General features: G+C 37.7%; 1 protein-coding gene across 1 annotated transcript in view; it reads right to left on the bottom strand.

Moving 5' to 3' along the window:
- PKP2 (plakophilin 2) overlaps window positions 1-26069 on the bottom strand; it is a 1518559-nt gene that overhangs the window by 697787 nt on the left and 794703 nt on the right. The window contains exon 4 of the mRNA XM_044087464.1: window positions 13988-14150. Coding sequence (XP_043943399.1) covers window positions 13988-14150 — 163 coding nt within the window. The remainder of the gene's footprint in view (window positions 1-13987; window positions 14151-26069) is intronic.

Below are 26069 nucleotides of genomic sequence, written 5' to 3'. Positions count from 1 at the left end.
TTATTTTATTTCAACTTATTTAAAATGTGGTAGACTGCATCATGAGGCTCCACTTTCAACCACAACCTTGTTACATAAACATTAATGTTAAATTCTTTTGACATGCTAAGTGATAATAACGGATAAGTAGTTCAAAACAGCATTAAAACACAGTAAAGCACATTTAAAACATTTCAGAATGGTGGTTGTAACTGCCTGCTGATGAACTTTTATATGACAATTTTATTTTCCTTTTAAGCTATTGTTCTTTAATACTAATTACATTATCTGTGTTAGGAAGTTTTCTGCCATAGCAGTGCCTGTTAATTTTATTTTAATTATGTAAAATTTACTTCCTTTCATCCATCCACTTGTTGTCTGGTACTAAGATATGTAGTCTGCCTTAATATTAATAGATTTAAATGGAGTTAGCAGTAGTACAAAGAGCTGGCTGCATTTGTGCTTTGTATTTTTCAATAAACCTCTGTCGGTTTATGTTAAGCCCATGGCTGACAATCACACTTTCTTGCTTTAGGCAATCATAATTTTAATGTACTTTGCAAATGGAGTGTTTAATGAACTAGAACCCTTGAGTACTTCTTTCAAACAAAAACTATACCCACAAATGCAAAATAAAATGTTAGTAGGTTAGAATTTCATCTAGAAACAATGCTCTTTGGTATTTACACCATGCATGTTTAAAGTTCTCAGACCAATGTACTTGTCAGTCCACTCTTTCCAGTTTACCTTGTGTCACATTACAGAGTACCACTGCAAAGATGTAAATAACTGATTTAGGTTTACTACTTGCTTTGAATGAAATTACAGTGACTTTTCTACATCTGAATGTGATTAGGATAGGTCTGATGATGTTAAGTGGTTCAGTAGCACAATATTTGATCTTAATTGTTAAGGTCCCCCATAAACAGAGATAAAATCAGGTCTTGCAATAAGAATGGAGTCACTGGACAGTGTAGTCCAGAAAATAACAGTGGCAGCAGAAGTCAAACACCTTACTGTCTTGTCGTCTATTCCAACCATTTACCCCTGACTTTATTAGATCCGGAGTTACTACACTTTCCTGTTAACACCTCTACCTGCTAATTTTGGATGTAATGGTTACTAGAGATTCTTTCAGGGTTTAAAGGATGCCTGCCTACTTTTTCCTGCTTCTTTTGATGGACATTTCTGCACATTTAAATAGCCAATCCTTGCTTTGCATATCAGTCTTCTTGGGACAATCATGTCATGGTATTTTCTACATTGTACATGCAAATTTTTGTGGTGGTCAACACGTCTCTGCTCTGACTTCTGTCACCCAAAACTATTAAGCACCCTGCAAAATACGGACACATATCAATGTCACCGATTTTGATTACTAAATGCCAACTAACTGGGCAGAGATCTTTGATCCACGTCCTTTTGGCACTGTGCTTGGGAAAGAGTAATCGGTCACTTTAATGCTTATTTTTCCTATACGTCTGCATTGTTTTTACTATCATTTTGAACTTTATCTTGCCAACTCTTCACTTTATGATTTATTTTTTACAAATCCAACCTTTTTCTTTCATATTTTTTGTTGCGGATTTGTAATGCTTTGTAACACTTACAATAATTAATGTCTCGTGCAAAGTTATTTACTGAGCTACATTTTGTGCATGTTTTTAACTGTAGAGTCTTTTAGAGCCCAATACAATTTTTTGTTACTAATATACTGTTGATTTTTTAGTATTTTACTATTTATCATTTGAATTAGTATCCTATCAACTTGCATTCATTTCATGTAGTACATGAATGACTGCACTCAGACATTGGGAAAAAACAAACCAGTTAAGTTCTTCAGTAGCACAAGACCCAGTCTTAACTGTTACACTTCCCCCAGTGCTGTTAAGGTTGGGTTTTGCACTAAGAATGGACAGTGTCGGCCAGCAGCAGAAGTCAAAAAGCTTTTTTGCTTGCTGTCTATTCCTGCGATCTGTGCCGGACTATTTCAGAATGCTTCACTGTCCTGTCTAGCTGCCTGATAGTGCTTGATACATGGCTTGCCATCTTTAAAAGCCAGCAAAACACTTACTTTTTTTTCTGTAACGTAGTAAAAGCAGCAGACAAATCTCCATGCACTACCAAGAATTATGACTGGATCACCAATCATAACTTAAAATGATGTGTTCTTGACATGGATGCCAACATTTACTTCTCGAGACATCCATGTCTCAGATACATAATAAGCAAGTTAACAAGACCCAATCATAATCCTCTATATTACTGTTTACAGTTTGGAGCTGATACAACTATTGCATCATTTAGATGCTCTAAATGTAAAGCAACTTTGCATAGCCCGAACATATAGTCGGCATTTTCTTACTTGTTTTCATATAGTCTGTGGGCAATCCATCTCGTTTCAGGAAAAAAAATCACATCCTTCAGGAAAGTCATCCTGTATAACCACAATTAATGTTAAGTGCATAAGAAATATGAATGAAACTTTGGAAGTTTGGCTTAATGATGTCCCACTGACATTGTGGGGATTGCAGTCTTTAGCTTAAAACTGAAGGCACCCTACATGACTCTATCTGCAGTTATAGTTTGTACTTCAGTCAAAGGCTTGATACAAGGATTGAGGTATTTTCTTCAAGAATCAGAAAATTAAACATCATTTTGTGACCCAATACAAGTGGCCGTGATGCATAAGATCTCAAATTCATTTAACTCCAAAACATGTTGGTGCACTCGCTACCTCAAACAAGGGGTGTAGCTAGGAATTTGAAGGTTGTACTCAGCAGAGTCCATCAACACACTCTACACAGAAATACAGATGGAACATATACCAGTGAATGAAAATTATCTTGCAAATATACTTTCCGATCCTGCTTCTCCAGAGTGAACAGAAACCAGTACTGAAGTACACAGCAGCACTTTTCTTTTTACCCTTCCAGGGTCCCCTTCTCCCGTGGTTATGCGACTGTGAAGTTAATATTTTTAAGTAAAGTTATTATCATTAATTCTGGAGTTTCACCTGCAGTTTCAGAGAGTTTTAATTTGAAGTGTTTAAATATCCAAGAACAGTCATAATGTACACTGATGTCTCACAGGTGGTTACACATACATACTCATTCACAATGACATGGACTACACACCTGCAACAAGTGTTGACCAAAACCTTTTTACACTGCCGATATGGGCAGGGATGAGAAAACAACTGCAGTTAACAAGGAATTTCCCACATTACACTGTCAATAAATATATCATGCAAGAGCAGGGAATGGCAGTTATTTGAGAAAGTATCACAACTCTTTAATATTAACAAATTTACAGAGACATCACCGGGTCCTTCCTAGTACTTTTTCTCTAACTAAAAAGGCTGCCAGAAGATGCTGTATTCATTACCCAGTGAAAGTATTTTTTTTTATAAATATACCTTATGGTACAACAAACAAAAAAAGGTTACTAACTGAAAAGTGCTTTTGACTAAAATGCCTAGACTTCTTCGGATCTAAGTAAATAGCACAGAAATGCCAGTGTAAAAAAATTGTAGTCGTGTCATAAAATCATCCCCTTACAGTCTTGACTCAACTCTTCCAAGTATTTTAATTAAGCACTGTTAAAAATAAAAATAACATCATGCAGTGAAATTCGTGATAATAAAAGTCCACCCAGCAAATGAGTATTGCTCGAGTAACCCTCCTTTAATACATACTGTCTCCTGCACATTTTCCTAAAGCTCAGCAAAGCTTGGAGTCCTACCCTGCATTACAGAATCATTTTACTTGTATCCAGTGCCATCCAGCCAAAGTTAAGTAGCTTTGATTTCTAAATTGCACTTGTTTATATTACTTTGACTGATCACTACTGTTTCCTGCCTTTATGTGTACATTTCACTTTTTTTTGCAAAAAAAAAATTGCTCTTCCTCTCACTAACTGCTGTAAGACTGTCTTGAAATTGCCTTTGGCAAGTGATTTCCAGGTAGCTGTTTAACTGGGTTGTGGCAGCATCCTACCTGTGGATCACTTCGCCTGTGTTTTTACATTAGTGGGACCGGGTTTACTTGTCTTGTAGCAGGAGGTGTTTGCCTGGTCTTTGTGAGTTGCAAAATACAGAAAAGGACTCATAGTGTAGTCATTCAACTGGCCAGAGGGCTCATTAGTTTTTCTGTTTTTTTTTTCCTTGCTACAAGTTTTGTGAATTTGTGTGGGTTAGCAGTGTACTGTACAGCAGCAAACACCTAGAAAGTAAAATTTCCCTGTAAAAGGTCCATAAAACTGTACACTGTAAACCAGTAAATATAGAGCAAATGCCTTTCACGCCGACAAGCTTAGAGCAGCTAGCTGGGCATCGAATGGCAATAGCTACAGATTTAGCATAATTCAGTATTGTGCAAAAATTAAAGTTAGTACAGTTTGGTACTGTTTAGCATAATCCGTTACAGTAAAGAACCCTTATTAGTCTGTACCAAAAAAGCACTCAACAGCATTCTAACCCCAACTCACCACCCCTTTGAAACTCTTCAATCAAAGGATTGGATATATAATTTCCTGACTTCTCTGTAGCCAGTTTGGTACATATGGGATCTAGAGACAATGTAGCAATTGTCTCATGTTTACTGACAAACACCTAGTCCTTAAAGAAGCAGACAGTGTGCGAGAGTTGTGGTTAAGGGCAGCTTGGACCAACAGATGGGTGATCGGAAATTCACCCTAGTCTGGCACCTATATATCTGATAACAGAGGCAGTCAGTACATCACCCCTATATAAATCAAATTTATGGGTCACATTTGGGTTGTACAGCTAGGCTTTTAAAGACCCTAGTGGTCGTTAGCCTAGTATACACCTATGACCCTATCAAATGCATCTTGAAGCCTTTATTCTGTACGTTCTAGAATCAACTTCATTTCTGAAGTTTACAACCGTCATTAATATAGGGAAGATTCCTTTCCTTGACCTCAGAGTCTATAAAAAGGATAGTAAAGAATTTTACCATGATCTTGAAAGGAAAACAATGAAGATTAATTTCATAGTCTATGCCAGCAGAGTACACTCCACCGATACTAAAAAAATATGTTCAAATTCAAAGGACAAAAGGTGGTTAGCCAAATAAATAATAAACCAAATAAAAAGAACAATTTCAGAAAACGGTAGAGAAACTGCAAAAGGACTTCCTTTAAACAGGCTATTGGGAAAAAGTCAGTGTAGGTGCTTGTAATAATATTAAAAGTGATGTAGATCCAGAGGACATGGCTCCACAAAACAAAGATACTGATTTTGCTTTCTTGTACTAGAATATACACAACAGGGATGACCGAATGAAAAGAATCATGATTGTCACATAATCTGGAGACATAAACACCATCAAAGAAGTTATGAGAGAGAACTGGAAATGTGGACATCTGTAAATAGTTGCTTTTGTTCTCTTTATCTTTAAATAAATTTGTACAATCTTTGTTTTAAAATTAATAAAAAGTTGTTTTTAGGACAGAGAACTGGAAGAGGGTAACAAGGACATCTACCACATGCTAGGACAAAGACCACAGTTGATACAAAAGAAGAAAGCATCAGAAAATGGACAGAGAATCCTACAGACATCCCTAAGTGAGAGACTACTATGCCACTAGGTATCTTCCAATGTGGGTCATGGCCATGTGAGTTTTGTCCCTATGTTAGTAATTCAAGTTTTGTTTGTATGCCCTGCCACACAAAGAAATTCCTTTACAACACCATAAATAACTGTAACTCTGCCTATATAATCTACAATGTGAAATGCGCAGGATGTAAGAATTTCTATGTACATCTGAAAAGAAAGATAGGTGCGCATCACTCTTGCCATTTCTCATAGGGACATCAGCAACACACTTGCAAAAAACAGAAAGTGCAGCAAACAAAATAAATACTCTTTCCACATTCTAGAATGCATTAAGGAACAATCATTAAAAGAATAATGGGGGGGTGCAGCACTTCCTCAGATTAGACATTAAACTGAGGCACTATCTGCTTCAGTTGATGGTAGCGCAAGTGGATATAAAAGATCCCATGGCATCTATCAAAAAGAGAGGGGTCCTTTATTAAAACAGTCATACTTACAGTAATAACATTTTATATAAATATTTTACATTATATACACTATGTACAATATTTGTATAAACAATCTGTACATATCTTAATCTTTTCCTTAGTCTCTCACAAAAGGTTTTAAATATGTACGCATTCTATGGCATACTGTTTTTCTTTTTTTCATATGGTTCTAAAAAAAATATCCATTATCTCACCAATCTCAAAAATAATGTCATAATATATATATATATATATATATATATATATATATATATATATATACACACAAGTTCTTGCCTCACTTGCTTTAATTCCTAATGGTGACATTTCTTTATCCGATACCTTTTTCTCAATATGCACTGTAAAACGTCTCTTCTTTTTTCCACCTGTAACAGCTTCTTTCTTATTCTTTATTCCCAACTTCACCATCTCCACAAACAATTTCCCCTTTACAACTGACTCTTCATCCTGTTGCATTTTCTCCATTAGGTCTCCCCAGGACACATCTTAACCACCCTCCGGTTCACTCATCTCACAACCCAACCTTCCTTACTGGAGGATTGCAACACATTCCTGCACTAAAACCTAAATCTCCTCCAAATCCATCACCGACTCCATTCCATTAGGACTGCTTTTTTGAGAAAGCTCAACTGCTTTCTCTTCTTCTTTCTCAACTTCATTTTCAGGCTCACCTGTCTGCTGCTTCTCAACTTATTTCTGACCCATACGCTGCCATCTCCATCTCACTATTAGAAGAATCACCTTTTCCTCCACACTTCATTCCTTCCCTGCTTCTCTGAGCCACCTTCGCACCTGGAATGGAAGCAAGAAATGTAACCTAGAACAGTGTCCCAGTAAGCTATGAAAAGTCTATGTTTTATTTGTGTACACATATACAATACTTTTACATATTTTACCATCATTCAATATATTGACATTTTCATTTTAAGTACCCCCCCCACTCTTTTACCCACAACCAAAACCACATTTGTTTCCGATATTTTTGTCAATGTACATTTTCATTGTATCTGATTTCATTAAGTCTTTCATTCCATATAGTCCATGTTACACAGAACATGATTCTGTCCATTTTCTTAGCTTCATTCTGGGATCTTGTCCCATAAAACTCATACTCTATCAAGTCCATGTTTAACATTTCAAACTTTAAATAACTTTTAATCAAATCATGTTTACATACTTTCCTCAGTTTCTAAAAAAAAAAAAAAACATGTTCTGTAGTTTCCAATTCTTTACATTCATTACATATTCTGTGCTGTTTTCTCTTGTATGGCATATTTGCCCACACTGCTAATTTCCCTATGGACGACCTCCACAAAGAATCATTGAATTCTTTAATTCTGTTACAATTTCTATATCTCCTTATTACTGCTTTCTTCTCATCTCCTTCCAACTCTTTCCACAGATCCACCAAATAAAAGGATCTCATAATGTTAACATCCCGTTCTTTTTTGTTCTTTTCTATCACATTGTTCTTTTAATTTCCACAATACAATTTTAATTTAAAATTAATTTCTTCATTAATAACACTTTTACTACTTCCCAAATTTCCCTACATATCTATACTCTTTTCATTATATTCCACAACTCCTATAATACCTTCATACCCAAATCCCTTGCTTTTCTCTTTATTTATGCTTAAACCAATTTCCATCAACCATGTACTGAATTTTTCATTACTTTTTCCATCCAGACTATATTTTTTGCTGTTACTACAATATCATCAGCACAAGCTATACATTATTAGTAACTGTATCTCTTCCATCATTCTGTATCCTCCTTTACTTGACATTTTATTAATTTCCACTACTACTGTGTTCATGATTATAACAAAGATCATACTGCTTGGAGGACATCCTTGTTTTATACAACACTCTATTTTCAAATCTTCCCCAATCCATTTATGTTCAGTTTCACATAATTCTTTTCATATATCGATTTAATTACTTGTAATATTCTTTCACTTATATTCTATAATTGCAAAATTCCCCATAAGGCTTTATACTAAATATTATCATATGCTTTACAGACATCACCGATCATGTTTTTTTTTCCACTTTTTTATTAATAATATCAATTACTTTTCTTATTATACACAATATGTCTCCTTTCCTTTTCTCCCAAACAAATTCTGATCATATAATCTTTCTATTTTACATTGTACTCTTTTAGTTACTATTCTCATGAAAATTTTACAGTCTGTGTTATTCAGTGTAATTAGTCTCCAATGTTTATTTCATGTTTATCACCTTTCTTTGATATAAATTTTATTACATCTGTGCACATTTCTTTATACCTAATTCCTCTTTCTAGCCCCTCATTCATTACTTCTATAAACACAACTTTTGCCAGCCAAATATTTCTTTATACATATTATTCAGTTCCATCCAAACCTGTAGCTGAATTTAAGTTACTATCTTTCATGATCTCATTCAACTCATTTATATTTATTTTCTCTCTAAATATTCATCATGTCCTTATTTATGTTTTCACCACTATAAATTTGTTCTATGTTAACTTTTTACTATAAAAAATCTAATACATATTCTTTAATTATTTCATATATTTCTCCTTGTTTAACTTTCATTCTTTATTTTTTAATTCTCTTATTATTTTTTCTTCTTTTACTATCTTATACAAGTAAGGTGCTGCTGCTACTTTTTTCCTTGTAAGCAATATTTTTGCTTATATAACAATTTACCAATTGTATCCTGATTTTTTTAATACAATTCTTTTTCTTTTCCATAAAACAATTTGTTCTTCTCTATCAAGTCTTTAAATATTTTTACTTAATATCTTGTATTCCATTTTTTTCTTTTTTCCTTTCCTTTTCTATGCATTCCTAAACTTTTTTGTATTTCTTTTTTAACTGAATCCACCATATTCCAATATTCATAAAAATATCTCCTAGTGATATGTTTTTCCATAGTTCTGTAATTTCTTTTCTTTCTCCTGAATCTAACACTTTCATTTACAGACTTTATGCCTTTTCCTATTTTAATATATTCCTCATTTTCATGAATTCTTATCCAAATTGTCACATGATCAGATAACCCATCATATTTAATTCATTTTTGTGTAGTTTTGGACCTTCTGATATCAAAAGATAATCAATTTCTGTCTTAATTATATTTCTTTTGTAAGTCCAGTGTTTATTTTCCCTTATTTTAATTTACCACTTTTCATAATTTCAATAACCATTTTAACATCACAACTATTCTTTTTATTTCTCAAATTAAAGTCACCTGTCATTATTATATCCATGTTAACACAGACATAATTAGATATACTTTTAAAAATGGTCTTTCTTTTGTTGTCATATATAGCTATTAGTCTATATACATATTTTCCATCTTATATCCACTACTCTTACTTGACCCAGTTCTATTATAATATCTAATATTGTTATATTTTCTTGGTATAGTATACATATACCTGAACATGTTTCTTTGCCTATACTACATATAACACCATCATTCTAAAGTTTTTCTCTTTGCACCCTTTCTTCTGTTAGCATTCTAATGTCTTCTAACACTATTACTTGAGCATCTACTGCAGCACACTATGTTCTTTTAATAATATTATTTATACTGTTCAGGTTCAAAGCTAATGTTTTCAGTTTTAACGAACAGTTATTTGAATAGTCGTACCCCTTACCTTTCTTAATCTCTTCTACCATTATATTTTGACATTTTTTTTTCTTTTCCTAACTCTCATTCCTAGTGAAGTTTTCTTGCCTTTTACTAATGCCACTCTGACTCATCTTCACTTGTTTCATCTGTCTCTCTCTCTTTGTTTTTCTTTCACTTAGTCTTTCCCTTCAAATTTAGATATTATTTCTGTTTTCCTTGTTGTGTTGTGTGCTCTTGTATGGAATTGTCTTCTAAATATTTTTCTTGTATAATTTAATTTTATTTTTATTCCTCACATTCTAGCCATGAATGTTCTGTATTACCACATTTCTTATATTTCAGTTCACATTTTTTTGCATTATGGCCTGACCACATGAATCTTTTATTTTTTGTTGCATTCATTAATTAAATGATAATTTTTTTCCACAAAAATAAACAAGTCTGTGGCTGTCCTCTGTACCTCACAAAACCTCTGCTGTCATGCACATTAATAATATTAGGTATGTGTATCACATTGTCATTTTCTGTTTTTAAAATGATTCTACATTCCCAACCCCCGGTCCATAATCCTCTTTCATTATATATTTTAGTATTGTCCACCACTTCTTTACATACTGTCAATTAATACTATCTCTGTTCCTTTGCTCCCAGTAAAGTTAAAAAGTGAATCGAGGTTTTTTTTTTTTTGGCCTGAAAAGTTTGCCTGAAAAAGGTTTGCATAACATATTCTGACCATGGAAAGTTGGCTTTCTTTTTTTTCATAGGCCACCAAAAAAGTGTTCCATAGCCTGGCCAGTTTCAAAAACAAGTCACAAAAAAGTTTCTTTGTTAATTAAAATGAAAGCTCTCATCTCTTCAGCTTTTACTCCTAGAGGTGCAGTAACATTGTCCCATATCTCATATCTGTCCAGGCCTTTTGCTTTTTTACTGCTCACTCAAACATATTTTTTATTTACTTCCTTCATCTCTGTCTTCTCTTTAGCTCCTTCTTCCACTTTTTACCACATGACTTTTTTCTGGAACCTTCTCTGGCTAGTTTTCCTTTTTTTTCCCCTCTTCTATTTCTTCCATAATGTTTCTCTGGGATACAGCAGTTCCACTTTCTGGCTCACTCTGGTTAATTAGCTCCTCCAGATACTCACCCGCAATCCTACCAACTGGAGGGGTTGAAATAACACATTTTTCTGCCATTTCAAACAGGCTTTTCTGGAACTTTTCTTCTTAATCCATCTCCACCACTGCATTTAGCTCCCTGTTCTTCCTGATTTCCTCACCATCAGCAGGCAATGTTTTCTGTGCTCCCACATTGACTGAAAACATTTCTGGTAGCGATTCCACCATTGTTTTCTTCATTTTCAATATATTTAACTTCCAAATTGCCTTAGCTTTCAGCAGCCATGCTTCTCCCTATTCCTCCTGGCTGCTTCCACACCTGGACAGGAAACAGGAAGTCAGGATGTGTAACACTCAATCTCTTCCCCCTACTGCAAAGAGTAGGGAACTTCCGTGATGCCCTGACCAAATTTCTTCTAGTAGTACAAGCACAACTTCAGAGGCTACTAGCCTAGAAGGACTAACCTGGTCAACAAAGGATAAATAAAATAAAAGTAATAAACTTCCTGGGCTAAGATCAATGCCACTAAACGATGGCTCCCTCGTCACATTATCACCATGCTAGCAAATGTGATGATGCAAGTCACACAACGTGTGCCACAAAATGTTGGGTAAGCTTGCCAAAAAACTTTACATTAAAAATAGAGGTTAGGTATAAATGCTAATAAATATTTTACGCTGTTTAAAAGATCCAGCATCTGAAGGTCTTGACTACAAGAGGAGCAACTTTTACAGTAGTTTGCATGATAGGTTGTACATGATCTTTAACCGTAAACTTTAAACACGGAGAATGTATGAACATTTGAGGAGCCAATTTCACTCAACAGCTCTCATGTACATTCACCAAAAGTAACAACCACATTTTTATTTACACAATATTTATGAAAAATACACACACCTCAGCTTAACAGAGATTTCTGTAGGTTTTATTAATATTAAAAGAAAATTGCAAACTTCACTCAGCCTGTCTCTTTTCTCCTTTAATAAAAAAATTATACTTGCTTTGGCTTAATACCACTTCTCTTTGGTGACAACAACTCTGTAGAGAGTTCAGGAAAATATGACCAAAGTGATGGTGATGGCAGGACTACGTTTAGTATGAAGGAATTCGAGCATGGAAGCACTGCATTATCATCAGGGATTGTTTTATTTAATAAATGGTATGAATTCTTCTGCTACAGGCCGGATTCCTCAGATGTACTAAAGGTGGGCTGTGAATGACAAATGTTCCATGACAGTCGATTTAATAGCCATTTCTGTACTTGTAGCTTCACTGGCAGATCGGTCCAGTAGTGAGAATCATTTATTCCAAGAGATGGAATTCTTAGTCCTGGAACAAGATAACGATCTTCATACTGTCCTCACTAAATGCACATAAGCAAATATCAAAACAATGCCAGAAGAGTTGCTAATAATGATAAACAGTGCCAGCTTATTACGAAGCAACAAGTCTTTAACACTAGCTTGTTAATTCCATTTCAAAGCTGTTATAATAATTCCTGGCATGACAATGGCTTAAAGTAAAAATATTGTATCTTTTGAAAGGCTCAGTACAGTACTGCCCTCATTTGCACAGGGAGAGCATCACACAGAAGTTGCAGCATATCATGACTTATGGCATTACAGTGTTCTGTCCAAAACTACATGCATTAACTAATGCTGCTGCTTAAACAAATTACCAGGGGCAAGAAAGTCGCAGAGAGACTCAGCTTTGTCTTGTACACCAGCTCATATAAAAATTGATGTAATTCCTCATAACTTTGCAACTTTTTATGTTTCACTGCATAAACAAATTCTTAACAAAAAGAAAAGATTACAACTAAACAGGACTAGCAAGAACTCGTGCATCAAAATATTTTAAACTAACTTCTAATATAATCTATTAAAAAGTCGTCCATGCAAGTTAACTAAAAGTGTACTAAGACACCACTGAATAAGTTGGTGTGAATGTCTTGGTAAGCGCATCTTTAGAGGTCACCTTTAAGTGATCCTACTGTCACTTCATCTAAAAACAGTTTAAGAAAGTGACCAAATCAGAGTTTGTCAACTGACAGGCTTCAATACATAATACCAGTTACAACTCTGATGATAATGAAGGCTTTTTTTGTGATCACTAGTATTGCCTATCTTACAGATTTAAGCAGAATATTTCAGTTTGCTTTACTACAGCGTGTTGGATTGTGCAAGTTCAGTGGTTTTCCCTTTTTTCTACTGCAGTGTGACTGTGGAGTTGATCTCTCTCGCTCTCTCTCTCTCTTTATATATATATATATATATATATATATATATACACATACATACATATATATATATATGTACACACACACAAACACAAATGTAGGGGAGGGGTGCAGGAGGGCTGACCCCCCCCCCCCCGAAAAAGGCCCTTTCCTTTTCTTTTTATTATGCTGGGTTTAGGCGAAGTGCATGTTAGATTAGTTTTTTTTTTTCAGTAACTTGTGTTTAGATCAAATGACATATACTCGTTTTGACACATATCAATATCTTAGACTTATACAGACAATGTATTATGGATACATTATACTCAAGGAGTAAAATGTGTGATGCTTATATACATTTTTGTGATAAGATGTTACAGATATTTGAAGTAATATTAATTAAATGCAGGTGCATTCATTTCTAATTGATTCACTGATCATAATACTGCTTCTTTGTACACAGTGCTCAGCACATGCTTAAGACGGTGTTGGCATGTGAAGTGTACAGTATACATAAGATTCATTGTTATTCTTAATATCGTATGTATGCTCATACATTATTTTATATAACTCTCTCCTTCTTGGCCACATAAAACACTGGGCAACATGAACACTTTGCCAAATATACCATGCTTTTACTCTGACAATTCCCTTTAATAAAATGCATCCTGGTTCCAACAAGATTGTTTAAAATCAGTGTATCAACATCAAGAATATACATACATTGTTTACAAAAAACACACTTGAACATACCTCCTAATGCTTAACCAAACTATTAGTGTTATTTTGATTGGATTCACAAATATTTTTAAAAATCTGTGTTGTTCTACAGGTAAATAAGTGCGCCTGCCCCACTAGAAACTTTCCAGTAATTGTTCTTAATTCATTTAGTATCTATTAATCTGATACTCTTTCATGAAAAAAAATATTTTCCCTGAACATGAGAAATGCCTCTGTTAACACAGCTGGAAGCTCCTTACCCTGGTCTTAGGTTCTGAATTCTCAAAGCATTCATGCTGAATAAAGGTGGCAGCAGATGTTACAAGGTTCAGGTCTTCACTCTTCAGCATCTGTACAGCTTTCTCCATGGTGAGCTGGATGGTTGCATTGTGAGATGCATTCATTCCATTCATCTGGGCCATTCTAAAAATAAAATAAAAGTTACATCTAAGAGCTTTCAGACCACACCTTGAGCATATTAAGCTTAGTATGTTCACAGTCTGCTTTCTCTTTAAGCTGATACACCTGAGAAGGTCCTCAACCTTGTATCTGCTATAACATCAAGTTCCAACTAGAAATGACAAAAAAAACATCCAGGGCCATTTTTAAAAGACTGAAGCAGTAAATGAATTCCCACTGGGTTTCTCTCATTTTCTTTTCAATGCATTTCTACCTTGTGCCTCCTTCCCTTTTTAATCCACGATCTTGGCTTCTTTCTATACTTAATGTTGCATCCGATATATCACTATAATGCCCCTTCACTTAGTAATGCCTTTTCATATATTTTACTTCTATCACAGCTCCACATATGTATACTATCCACTCCATATAACACTACCGTTCATGCCACAGAAACTATGAACTTAAGCCAGAAAAATCACCACACAAGTGAGTGAAGCTTACAGACCTCATGTGAATCATAACTGTTAACAGTATACACCTTTTAAATTAAAGGCACCAAGTTTACAAAAACACGGTCTCAATAAGTATGCAATACTAATTACTGTGTTTTCTTTAGATTTATTTTTTGACTTGGATATTACAGGGGCAAATAAGTTCAAAACCACACTAAAAACTGCTGGTACTTATAGAACGGATATAGAAAATAAAATAAAAAGATTCAGAAATGACTATACAAGACTATCAAAAAAAATCACCAGACACAATATTTTATTATAACATAGGCTAGCACTTTTACTTTATATAATTTAAGAACATTTCTTCAGATCTAACCTCTTGCAGATGCTTAAACTGTAAGATTCTGTAAAATTCGGCTGTAAAATAAGTAATCTAAGTGCTTTCGGCTTCTGTAATTCAACAAGACTTCATAACAAATCTCCCGTAAAAATAGCCTGCTTTTATATGAATTCGCATAGGTGACATAATAAAATGAAAATTTAAAGCACCAATGAGATTCTGTAAAATTCAGTTGTTAATTGGTTAGGTAGGTCATTCCTCTCAACCTTTGTGTGTAAGAAATCTGGGTCAAGCCAAAAGTAGCTGGGCGATGAAGGTCCAAAATCAGGGACACATTTTAAATATTGATCTTATAAACTAAGGAAGTTCCCAGAATAATATGTTTTGCATTATGCATTTTCTGAAGTCTGAAAATAAAATGTATGCCATTATTTAGTCGCTTCAGACCTTAATGATTTGTCAGGAAAAGACACATTTTATTAGAAGCAGACCAAGAAGATGAGGCAAATGTCTGGACAGCTGAGAGGTATGAGCTAACTAGCTGTCTGGGTTGGTGGGCAGGCTTCCACACAACCGTCGGCCATCCCATGGGCCAAAATGACAAATAAAAATATTTAAACCTTAGCTGGATTTCATTTAGTACAATGAAAACACACGGATAGTGAAAACGATGAAAAATATACAAGAGATAACATAAGTGCTTTCACAACATTTGCAGCACATGTACAGTGATAAATAAAAACAAAATACTATACACATGTATAATAATTTTGCACACAGAAGGATAAATACTGATTCATAGGTATTGCAAGCCTGTTGAATCCTATGACCATCTATGCCTTCCCTCAGGTTGTACCTCCCTTCTCCAGGAGGACCATGCCAGCCCCTCCCACAGTAAATTTGTGAAAACCCAACCACAGTCATCTAGATGAAGTATAGAGGACAGTCAGTCACACCACTTAACTATACCTCTGAACTGTCCAGATTTTTGCATAAAGTCCCATATTTTTGCCTCATATTTTGGTCTGGTCCTCATAAAATTTGAGGACTGAAGTCACTAAATAATGACAGACATTTGAGTTTCAGACTTCATATACTTCAGAAGATACATAATAATGCAAGATCTATTATTCTAGCAATTTTCTAAGTTTATACGAGAAATATTTAAAATTTGTCCCTAGTTTTGAGCCTTTGTTCCCCCATTATTTTTGGCCTTGTCCAGATTTCCAGCACTGAGAGGTTGAGAGGTTGGGAAAGCTTATTCTAGAAGTTAGCAAGGCACTGGGGTATAAACCTGTGCCTCTGCTGTGTCAGTTAAAATTTAAATCCCTGGTTCTAGTACTGGTGGAGGCATTGGACTTAACAGAGATACAGGAAGTCAGGAGAACTCCTAATGACATAGTAAGACAGAGATCTCCCTCAAAAGTCTGTAAGACATTGTATAACGGGATAGAAATTCCAGCCTTTCTAGGTAGCTCAGAGACTTTAGGCATATGATCTTTTTTGTTAAGAACCTTTTGGGGTCTTTATTGACGTGTTTACTGAGATACATCCAAAGGGGGCATTATACTTGATAACTGGTCAGATCAGTGCTAAGTATAAATGAGTGGTTACCTCTTTAGACCTTGATAATATTTCTTTGTCAATTAGCGATTTTACTTAATAATGTGAGACGATACTGCTTTCCAACAAACAGGATTTTACCCAATGAATACAAGTGATAGCAAATATTACTTAATTGCAACAGGAGGAAGGCAGATGCATTGTGAAAGACATTTGTTAAATCAATGATGATAGCAGTGGTTAAACTTCCAATTTCCATTTCATACAATACTATTAGTAAAACGTGGGAAGCAGTTGTGTTCTGTGTCTTTTGCAAAATCTGTGCTGGTTTTCAAAATAAATTGTGTTTTTCAAGGTGCTGTCTGAGTTGCTAGGCAGTAGTTTTTCTAACATTTTAGAGAGTGGACAGGCAGTAGAGATGGGTCACACCTGTGGTATTTATCTGGAGATGAGAATTATTGTGGGGGATTTCCAGACACTAAAGAAGGTTTCTGATGTAATATTAACCAATGATGTGTACAAGTACAACTGACACAAGGAAGATCCAAGCATTCCGGAACGTTGGATATATGCATTCCAACCAGCAGGATAAATTTAATCTATTTGCTGACTTGGCTGAAAACTAACATCATAAAGGAGGTGGGTTTGATTCAATACTCAGTGTTTACCTTTTCTCTGGAATTAACTCTACTTGCATGTTAAACAGTCTGGCATATCTCATATTTCAAAAACTACCTTAATAATTGGATGGGCACCTGCAAATTTATCCAAAGCCTGGCCTGCTTTTCCCTGTTGGAAGCAAGAGATACACCTTCAAGGTGGGTGTTGGCAAAACATAAATGGTCATAACTTAAACGCCTTGTAATTCCTATGATCTTGTGAGTGAAGGGGCTGTAAATGCTGGCGCATTTATGAGATTTTGTTAACTACTGATTGAGTATTACATTCCATAACATTTCTGAAAGTTTTGTCATGCTTTGTTTGCATTTAAGGATTCTGCTGTACTAAAATTCTGTACACAATGATTGAACTTGATTTGTCTGATCCATATTGCAGTTTATAACAGGAGGGTCAAAAGCAGTTTATAATGAGCAGGTTGCTTCCCCAGTATGGGTGGAACACAAGCTTACCTGCTGTCTATGGATTAAGACTAAACATTTTCTTTTGGGGCTTGTTTAAGAATAACAATTAGGGCTTAAATTGCTGAAGATAACTTTACTGAATTATATACAAGTGTTTATGAGAAACCGCTGTTCTGGATAAGGTTTGTATTTTGATTCTGTGCATCAGTATATGTCCATCAAGAAAGAAAAAAAGCTACTTTAATTCCACTGGATATGTATTAGGATTGCAAAACTCAGGATTTTGAATTTCATCTGCATTTGGGAAAATGCTGCAGAATTTGAATTCTGTATCCATGTTGTTGTTGTCTTTCGGCTTTTCCCGGTTAGGGTCGCCACAGCGGAACTCCGGTCCGCTAATGATTGGCAGTAGATTTTCATGAACGCCGAGGTGCCAGCTCGATGTTCAACCTTCAATGAAGGCATGCCCATTTATGCATGTCTTTCGAACGCCCACCCAACCATGGGGAGGACATGCAGACTCCGCACAGAAGACACTCCCCACACTCCAACCGAGAATCGAACGGGAGAACCTCTTGCTGACAACACTACCGCTGCACCACCGCGGAAGTCACCGATGGGTGCAAAACCTCCACACACTTTACTCCTCTGCATCACCTTACTTCATGTAACAAACTCTGAGGTCACAGCATCTCTGGCAAAGGAGAATTTTTTTTGCAATGACCTCAATGAAGACTGCATTTTCAAACAGTCACAAAGGTGTCCATCACATTTAGTGTTCACTATCAATTCTTTTCCAGTAAGAATTTAGTAGATGTTCATGGTTACTGTTATTTCCTGTACTCAGTCAATAAACTGTGAAGGACACAGCTAAGACCTAACTTAATTGCTATACACCAAAGCATAAAGGACTGGCCTGGACTGTGAATTGCTTTCTGAATCACATTTCAGTAGCACAGTTCCGCACTTCAACCATTTGATTAACATTTCCATACGTGGCCTGATGAAGCCTATGGGTGAAAGCGCTTGCCAATCTGTTGTATTTTAAATAAACATAAGGCTTTTGGATTACTATCTTGGTCGATCTGCTTTTTTTGTTGGAGAAACGAGGTGAAACGAACTTTGCTGTATTCATATAAGGGATTTATTGGCCGAGAAGTGGAACGCTGTTAACGTCGCATTGTTTGGAATACTTGCTTGGAAGACTTGGTCGATTATACGACTCAAGCTGGTAATGCTTAAAAACTTCAGTTAAGCTGGTAACGCTTAAAAATTATCTGCTTGGAAGACTTGGTTGACTAAACAACTTGGTCAATTAGGTAACGCTTGAAAACTTTTAGTTAAATTGGTAACGTTCAAAAACTCTTTGCCTTTGGCGTACAGATAATATATCTTGAACTGTGAAATCGTTGTAATACGCTAAAAACAAACATCTGCCTTACGCTCTCCTTATTATTTTTATTCAAATACTTTACATTTAAAGGAGCGCATTTAAACAGCTAATATTTACATTTTTATTATTCTAAATAAATAAGTGTATTTAAAACAGTCTAGTTATCTTCTAAATCCATCTTCCCTCTCACCCATTATCCAACTAGTTCATGCTTTCTAAATACTTTCATGGATTTCCTCTCTCCCATCCATTTTGGCGGTACACCCCATGGGTCCAGAACTCCTTGTATGAAGTACTTTGGTGAATAGGAGTAGCTGCAGCTGTGCCCTTGAAGCTGCTACCTTTGCCCATTCCGTCCTCAACCTTCAGCTCAGGGTGACCAACTCTATACCCCTATATATGACCTTGTGCACCAAACATGTTTCATAGGTTTCTTCTTGTGTCTCATAAGAACAAATTCCACCTACTCCAGTCTCTGGCCATACCGTTTCCTCTCTAACTCACACACCCTTCTGGTAGCTTTTTCTTCTGGGCTCCTTCCAGCTGCCTGACAGTCCTCTTTTCATATGTTTTCCTCTTTTTGTATGTTTTCCTCTTTTTGTATGTTTTCCTCTTTTTGTATGTTTTCCTCTGTTTGTATGTTTTCCTCTTTGTGTATGTTTTTCAGAATTGCAGACTGTATTCTCTGTTTGCTTCTGCAGTCTGTTCCCCTAAGGAGACCCCTATCATTTTCCTCACTGCTGCCACAGCTCTTCCACTTTGCTCCTACCTGTCCAATCCAGGTGTGACCAGCATCTCCAGACCCTCTTCCTGCACTTTCACCATCAGTTACATCCCCAAACCCAATACTTCATACTAGGGTTGTGTGCCCCCCCCCCCCTCCAAGCCAATTCTTCTAGGGTTGTGTGCTTCAAAGTGCAGTACTTATTTTTATTCCATCTCCACGCTGTTCCCACCTGAACTTCCCCCTGACTTCTGGCTCATTACCCCTGACGTCCCCATCTTATCCCAATACCCCAATAGCTACTTAATGAACAATCCCACATGTGAGCTTTCATCAGGCTGGTCTCCCAACCTTTTTCAACCAATCAAGATGTAGGGGCTTGGTAAGACAGGAATTAGTCAGGGACAGATGGAAAATTGTTTGGAGTGGTCATACTATGGGCTGATCAGTCAAAATCTCTAGCTTGAGAAGAAAATGCAATGATGTCAATGTACAGTATGCCTGCACCAAAGTGTCATGCACTGGACATCTGTCATTCTCCCTTCAAACTATGATAATCCTTTAGGCATCTGGTCTCTACCTGAAGTTGTGCAAATTTTAACTTATCACACACCCTACACTTGGAATCGTAGAGATGATTGCCATAGCTTCATCCTATTCACCCAGCCAACCTTCCCACATTCATTCATGAGGCAAGGTCACTGTTGACACACATGGACACATTACCTATGTGTCAAGCAGGTTTGCACAGACCAAGTGCAGGGCATTGCATTTGTCTGAACACCAGGTGTTAACTTTCTGCCCACGTTCACAGCTATTTCAGGTCCTTCCTTAGGGTTTTCCATAGTCTTACTGAGCTGCACCTATCTTGGTGTCATCAAGCAGAGACCATGACCTTCTCTACCTCCTCAGATATACCTGGAATGGACATACTGAGGAGCACAGGACCAAGGACTGCCCTCTTAGGTAATCCAAAATCACATCAATAATGCTGTCCATTTAACAATAATCTTGTGTGTCTTCATCTTCATCCACTCTGCATTTCACTTCCTCAGTCTACATCCTTCCCCAGCCCATGCAGTCTGCTAGCTTCTGCCCATGAAAAACCAGTAAAATGTCTTGGTTAAGTTCAAGTAGAACAGTCTACTATCAACCCTTGTCAAGTACTCTGTTAACTTAGTTGTAAAAATGGATCAGGTGTGACTTACAAAACTTAATGTCCTATAGATTTATTGTCTGCTAGGAAAGCGCCAGCAGTAAGGAAAAGTACAATCTTAATGATCATCAATTGTGCTTTCAGCAATTTACATTCAAACAAGCTACATTCAGTGAATGTGCAATTGATAACATTACAGCATTCCGACTAAAATACCTATAATGCCTTGGATATTTCCCCCTCCTATACAAAAGAAATGCACTTGCATTTTTCCAGCCTTTAGGCACTTAGCACGTACCTGCTTAACAGCTCTAAATGGAGATCCACCAGCATGCTAGTCAGAGCCCTAAGGACTCCAGGAAGCCCAAGGGGAACCATTTTCCTACCCAATTTCACCTATCCTATACTAGTGTCTGTCTTCTGCTCTTGTTACTGCATCTTACCTCCTTCATAGCAGAGTGCCACCCCCTTCCTCTCCTTTCTAAAGGCTGTAGTGCAGCATTCATTCAGTACCTGTACTTTTCCATGTCTTCCATGATTCCCTTCCCATCCTTACGCACCATGGCCAAATCTGCCTCTAACTTCATTTATGTTACAAACCTAGCAAAGCTTTTATCTCCCTTAATGATTCCTTATTTGCACCATATTTATACTCACCAACTCTGTTACCCTTGTATTACACTCCTTGTAAAGCGAATTTGTCATCTACGTAACCCCTCCTTTCCACAGCTTCCAGAAAGGGACTCAGTAGATTGTACAAAGAAACTGTATCAGATTACAAGGCAAAGAGAAAAATAAAGAAGTCATCGGATACCCTTCATAAGGGATGCCAGCAGCAACCTTCTCACCACTACATAAGACATCGAAGACAGACAGAAGAAGTACTTCCCGTAGCTTCTGAATGAGGAAAATCATACAGAAGTCGCACTGCCCCAGTCACAGCCTGCAATGAAAGAAGAACGCCATCAAGGAAAAGAAAGTCAGGGGAAGCAGAAGGTTTATGTGAGGTCACAGCAACATGGTGAAGATGTCAGGTGAGTTAAAGAAGAAATGGCTCTTAAGGGCTCTCATAGCAGTATGGAGCAAAAGACGTATCCAAAATGACTGGAGAATAAACATTCTAGTGCCAATGTACAACAAAGTACAGTTGTGTAAAGTCTTACCATAAGAGTACATGCCTTTCTCTTCACTACTGCAGTATTCCTTACAGAAGGGATCTCATGCCAAGGACAGCCCAACGTCCAGCCAGTATGCCAAAGCCCTTACAGTTCATAAGCATCTTATGTCACACATATGATCCTTGTGTAAGGCACAGGGTATAAAGGTGACATTATGGAAGCACACAGTTTAGAACTGAACAGCCCCAGGAGGAAAGAATGTCCCTAGGGACTAGGAGGAACATGTGTATCCAGAAAGAGAGAAAAAAGGAATCCCTGGCTAAGAAGGCACTGTTGCAGTATTCCTGACGCAAGGGAGAGTCCTGCAGACAAGCAGAAATTGCTGATAGATGAGCTTTAAAATGAAGAATATGCCAACCCAATGTAGAGCAGATCACACCAATAAGAGAGAAAAACAGGAATATGCACTGAAAAGAGATCCTGGTTACGAGAAAGGCACCAGACAGAAAAACTCTGGACAAATATGATTTCCTGGTAGCAGATTTCCTGGCGTCCTGCAGGACCTGAAGCACGCCCTCAGAAAAGACATGCCTAAAAAGGACCAAAACCCTATCACCTGCAGCGTCAGCTGAAGAGTGGGCAAGTAAGGATGGATAACAGACCCCTTGTCTTGAGTGAGAAGGTCCAGCCAGTGAGGTAACTTGTGGTGATCGCCCCTGGTCAGGTGAAAAAGAATGGGAAGTCAATGCTATCATGGCCAAAAGGGAGTTACCAGCAAGATTTTGGGGGAGTCTTGTCTGATCTTGTACAGAACCCTCAGAAGCAGAGGAAAATCATACAGAAACATCCCCTTCCAAGGAAAAGATGTGGTGTCCACCTTCCAAGCCAGTGGACCTGAGACTTTGGAACAAAAGACTGGAAAACTGTCTGTTCAGTGAGGAGGCAAAAAGTTCTATCTGAGCAATCCCCCACTGATGGGCAATGTCCAGAAACACATCTCTGTGAAGCATCCATTCGTGAGATTGTGTGCTGGACCTGCTGAAAGAGTCTGTCACTATATTCTGCTCTGAAGGAATGTAGATAGCCTGAAGAGTCACTTGATGCTGGACAGTTAGATCCCAGACTTGTAGAGTGGGCCTGCAAAGAAGGTAGGACTGTGTTCCCCTTGCTTGCAGACATACCACATCACTGTGGTATTGCTGTGAAAACTTTGAGAGACCTGGGAAGACAGAGGGTATGAAAGGCCTGAAGCTCTAGAAGGAGAGCTCTCATCTCCTTCATGCTGATGTGGTATGACCTTTGATGAAGAGGCCAGAGAAGCTGGACCTTGACAGAGCTGAAAGAAGCACCCTACCACCCCCTGTCTGAAGTAACTGAAAAGAGCTCTTGAAAGGGGATTGGTGGTTGGAAAGGAAGCCCTAGACTGAGAGAAAGCTGAGACATGGAAGGAAAGGAACTAGAAAATCCAAGGGATGGCAGTGTTGAAGCTACACTGACTGGAAGTACCACTGGAACTTTCTCATATGCAGCCTAGCCAGAGGTAACATAGGAATGGTGGAAGCCATAAACCCAAGGGCCCTGAGAAAATCCCCATCTGTGACTAAAGCCAGAGGAAGAAGAGAGTGGAAAAAACAGAGAGAGAGAGACAGCCTTGGGGGCAAGGCAAGGATGCCAACATGAGAATGGCCTGGATCCTGCAACTGAGAAAAACATGATCCTGGGAAAGAACCAGGACTGATTTTTGAAAGTTTATGGTGAACCTCAGGTTTTGCAGAAGGGAAACAGTAAACTGGAGGTCCTGAAGCAAAACCTTGGGGGACAAAGCCTGAATGAGCAGGTAGTCCAAGACCTGAACCCCTCTCACCCTGCAAAAGGCAAGGACAGGAGTGAGGCATTTTGTGAATTAGCTTGGGGCAGTAGAGAGCCCCCCCCCCAAAAAAAAAAAACAGACATCTGAAAATGCAAGGAAGAAACAGATAAATGGAAAAACTTTCTGAAAAAGAGATGGATTGGGATGTGAAGGTAGACATCCATGAGATCCAGAGACACTAGAAATGCCTGGGGAAGAAGAGGAAACAAAGACTGAAGGGACAGCATTTGAAAAGAGATGGCCTTTAGAAAGGTGTTAAGCCGAGAAAGATCCAGAATAGGTCTCTAGGTACCTTCCTTCCTGGGGACCAGAAGCATTCCAAAATAAAAAAAACCTCCCTCCTGGGCAGGTGGCACAACTTGAATGGTGCTCTGGGCCAAAAGAGCATGAAGCACTCTGGAAAGAAAGGAAGTTGTTCATAAGAAGATTGAGGGATGCTCAGAAAGGGAGAGAGAGACTTCCACACTATCAAACACTCCTGGCGGATAATGGACAGAACCCAAGAGTCTTGTGTGACCTGTAACCAATTTGGAAGGGACTTAAGAATCCGGCGAAGGGAAAAGGGAAGCAAAATGTCAGATGGATTCTGGTTTGCCCTAAAAAGGAGGTTTCTGAGAAAAAGAGGTCTGAGTACACTAAGCTGGAGGTACACACCTAGAACCCTTTTTACCTTTGGGGTGGAAGGGGAGACTAACTGAGAACAAAAGCAAACTTAAAAGGACAATTCCTCTGAAAGTTAGGGATAGAAGAACAAAAATATGTTTCAACACCTGTAAGGTCTTGCCCTTATCCTAGAGGAATTTAAAAAGTTCAGCAATAGCAGAGTCAAAAAGATTTTTAATATTTAAGAGGAGCATTCAATAATTTGGCCTTAATGTCATCAGGCAAAGCCTGAAGATGAAGCCAACAGCAACGTCTCAGAAGCAAACCAACTGCAGCAGTCCTAGAAGAAGCACCAGCTTCACCACAACTAAACTTAATGGAATGGGGAGTCACTTAAGAGGTAGAATCCAACAAGGAAAGGGCCAAAACCTTCCCTTCAGAATCAGGAAAGTCAGAAACGACCCGAGATTCCTGAGAGAGAGAAGGGCTAAAATATACCTAGTCATACGAGTCTGGTAACTGATAGCCCTAGAACCAGGCTGGCAGCAGTACAAACCTATTTGCACAGCCGTTCCAATGGCTCTACTATCCTTGTCCAAAGGAAGCAGCTTAGAATAAGGCAATGGCTTAGAGGGCTTGTCAGTAGACACAGACACTACATAGGGGACAGCAGAAGGACATTTATACACAAATTTACAGTCATCAGGCACTTTATAAAATCATTCAGGTTTCTTGGGGGCAGAAGGCTGAGAATCAGGGGTAAAACAGGCTGCTGAAAAGGTATCTAGGGAGGTCAAGACTGGAGGAACAGCAGAGGGTTTGGGAGACTCCATGCGGAGGAGTTCATAATACCTCTTCTGAATATTAGAAACCTCAGAACAATCCCACTTGAAAAATTCCATTACACATGAAATAGTGTTCCCAAAGGAGGGTTCTTCTAAGGAAGAATCTGGACTAATAGAATCCTCTTCCTCAAACCCATAATCCAAAGGTGAAGGGATCTGGGAAAAGTATGCCAAAGACTCTTCCCCAGAATCCAAATCCTTGGAGGACACTTTCTTCCTAGACCTCTTAAGAGGAGTAGAAGACCAGAGATGAGCAGGCACAGAGACTCCTTGAAAAGGCTGTAAGGTCACTAAGCACTGAATAGCCCCCCCCCCCCCCCCCCGAGTAAAATCCTGCCATTCATTATGGGGATATAACAGCTAGGGAAATATGCTTGGTTTTAGGCACCTTCTTTTGCTGGATGTCCGCATGAAAAACCTTAAGACTGTTGGACTTTTGCCAACACTCTACCAGCATAGTAGTAATCTCTTCCCACACCAGAATCTGTGGAATCCCTCTCGGTCCCTCAGAAATAATCAGCTGAGGTTCCCCCTCAATGTCTGAAGCAGACATTTGAAAAGCCTCAAAGGATGTGTGAGAATTCAGACCCATGCCGGTCTCTGAGAGGGTTGCGGCAGAGGAATCCAAGGCAACAACTGGACAATCATCCGGCCTTTCACCAGCCTTAAGTGAGACTTATGGGTGAGGCTGGACAGCAGCTGAATCAGATCTGGATTTTTTGACCTTTTATTTGACCAGTGGCTGATCTTCGGTATGGGAAAACTCTGTCATAGGACCTTGTGCCAACAAT

This window comes from Protopterus annectens, chromosome 11.part0 (genome assembly GCF_019279795.1).
Source record: "Protopterus annectens isolate FY-2018-M chromosome 11.part0, PAN1.0, whole genome shotgun sequence".
NCBI classification, from domain to species: Eukaryota; Metazoa; Chordata; order Ceratodontiformes; family Protopteridae; genus Protopterus; species Protopterus annectens.
This window is presented reverse-complemented; position numbering and strand designations above follow the sequence as displayed.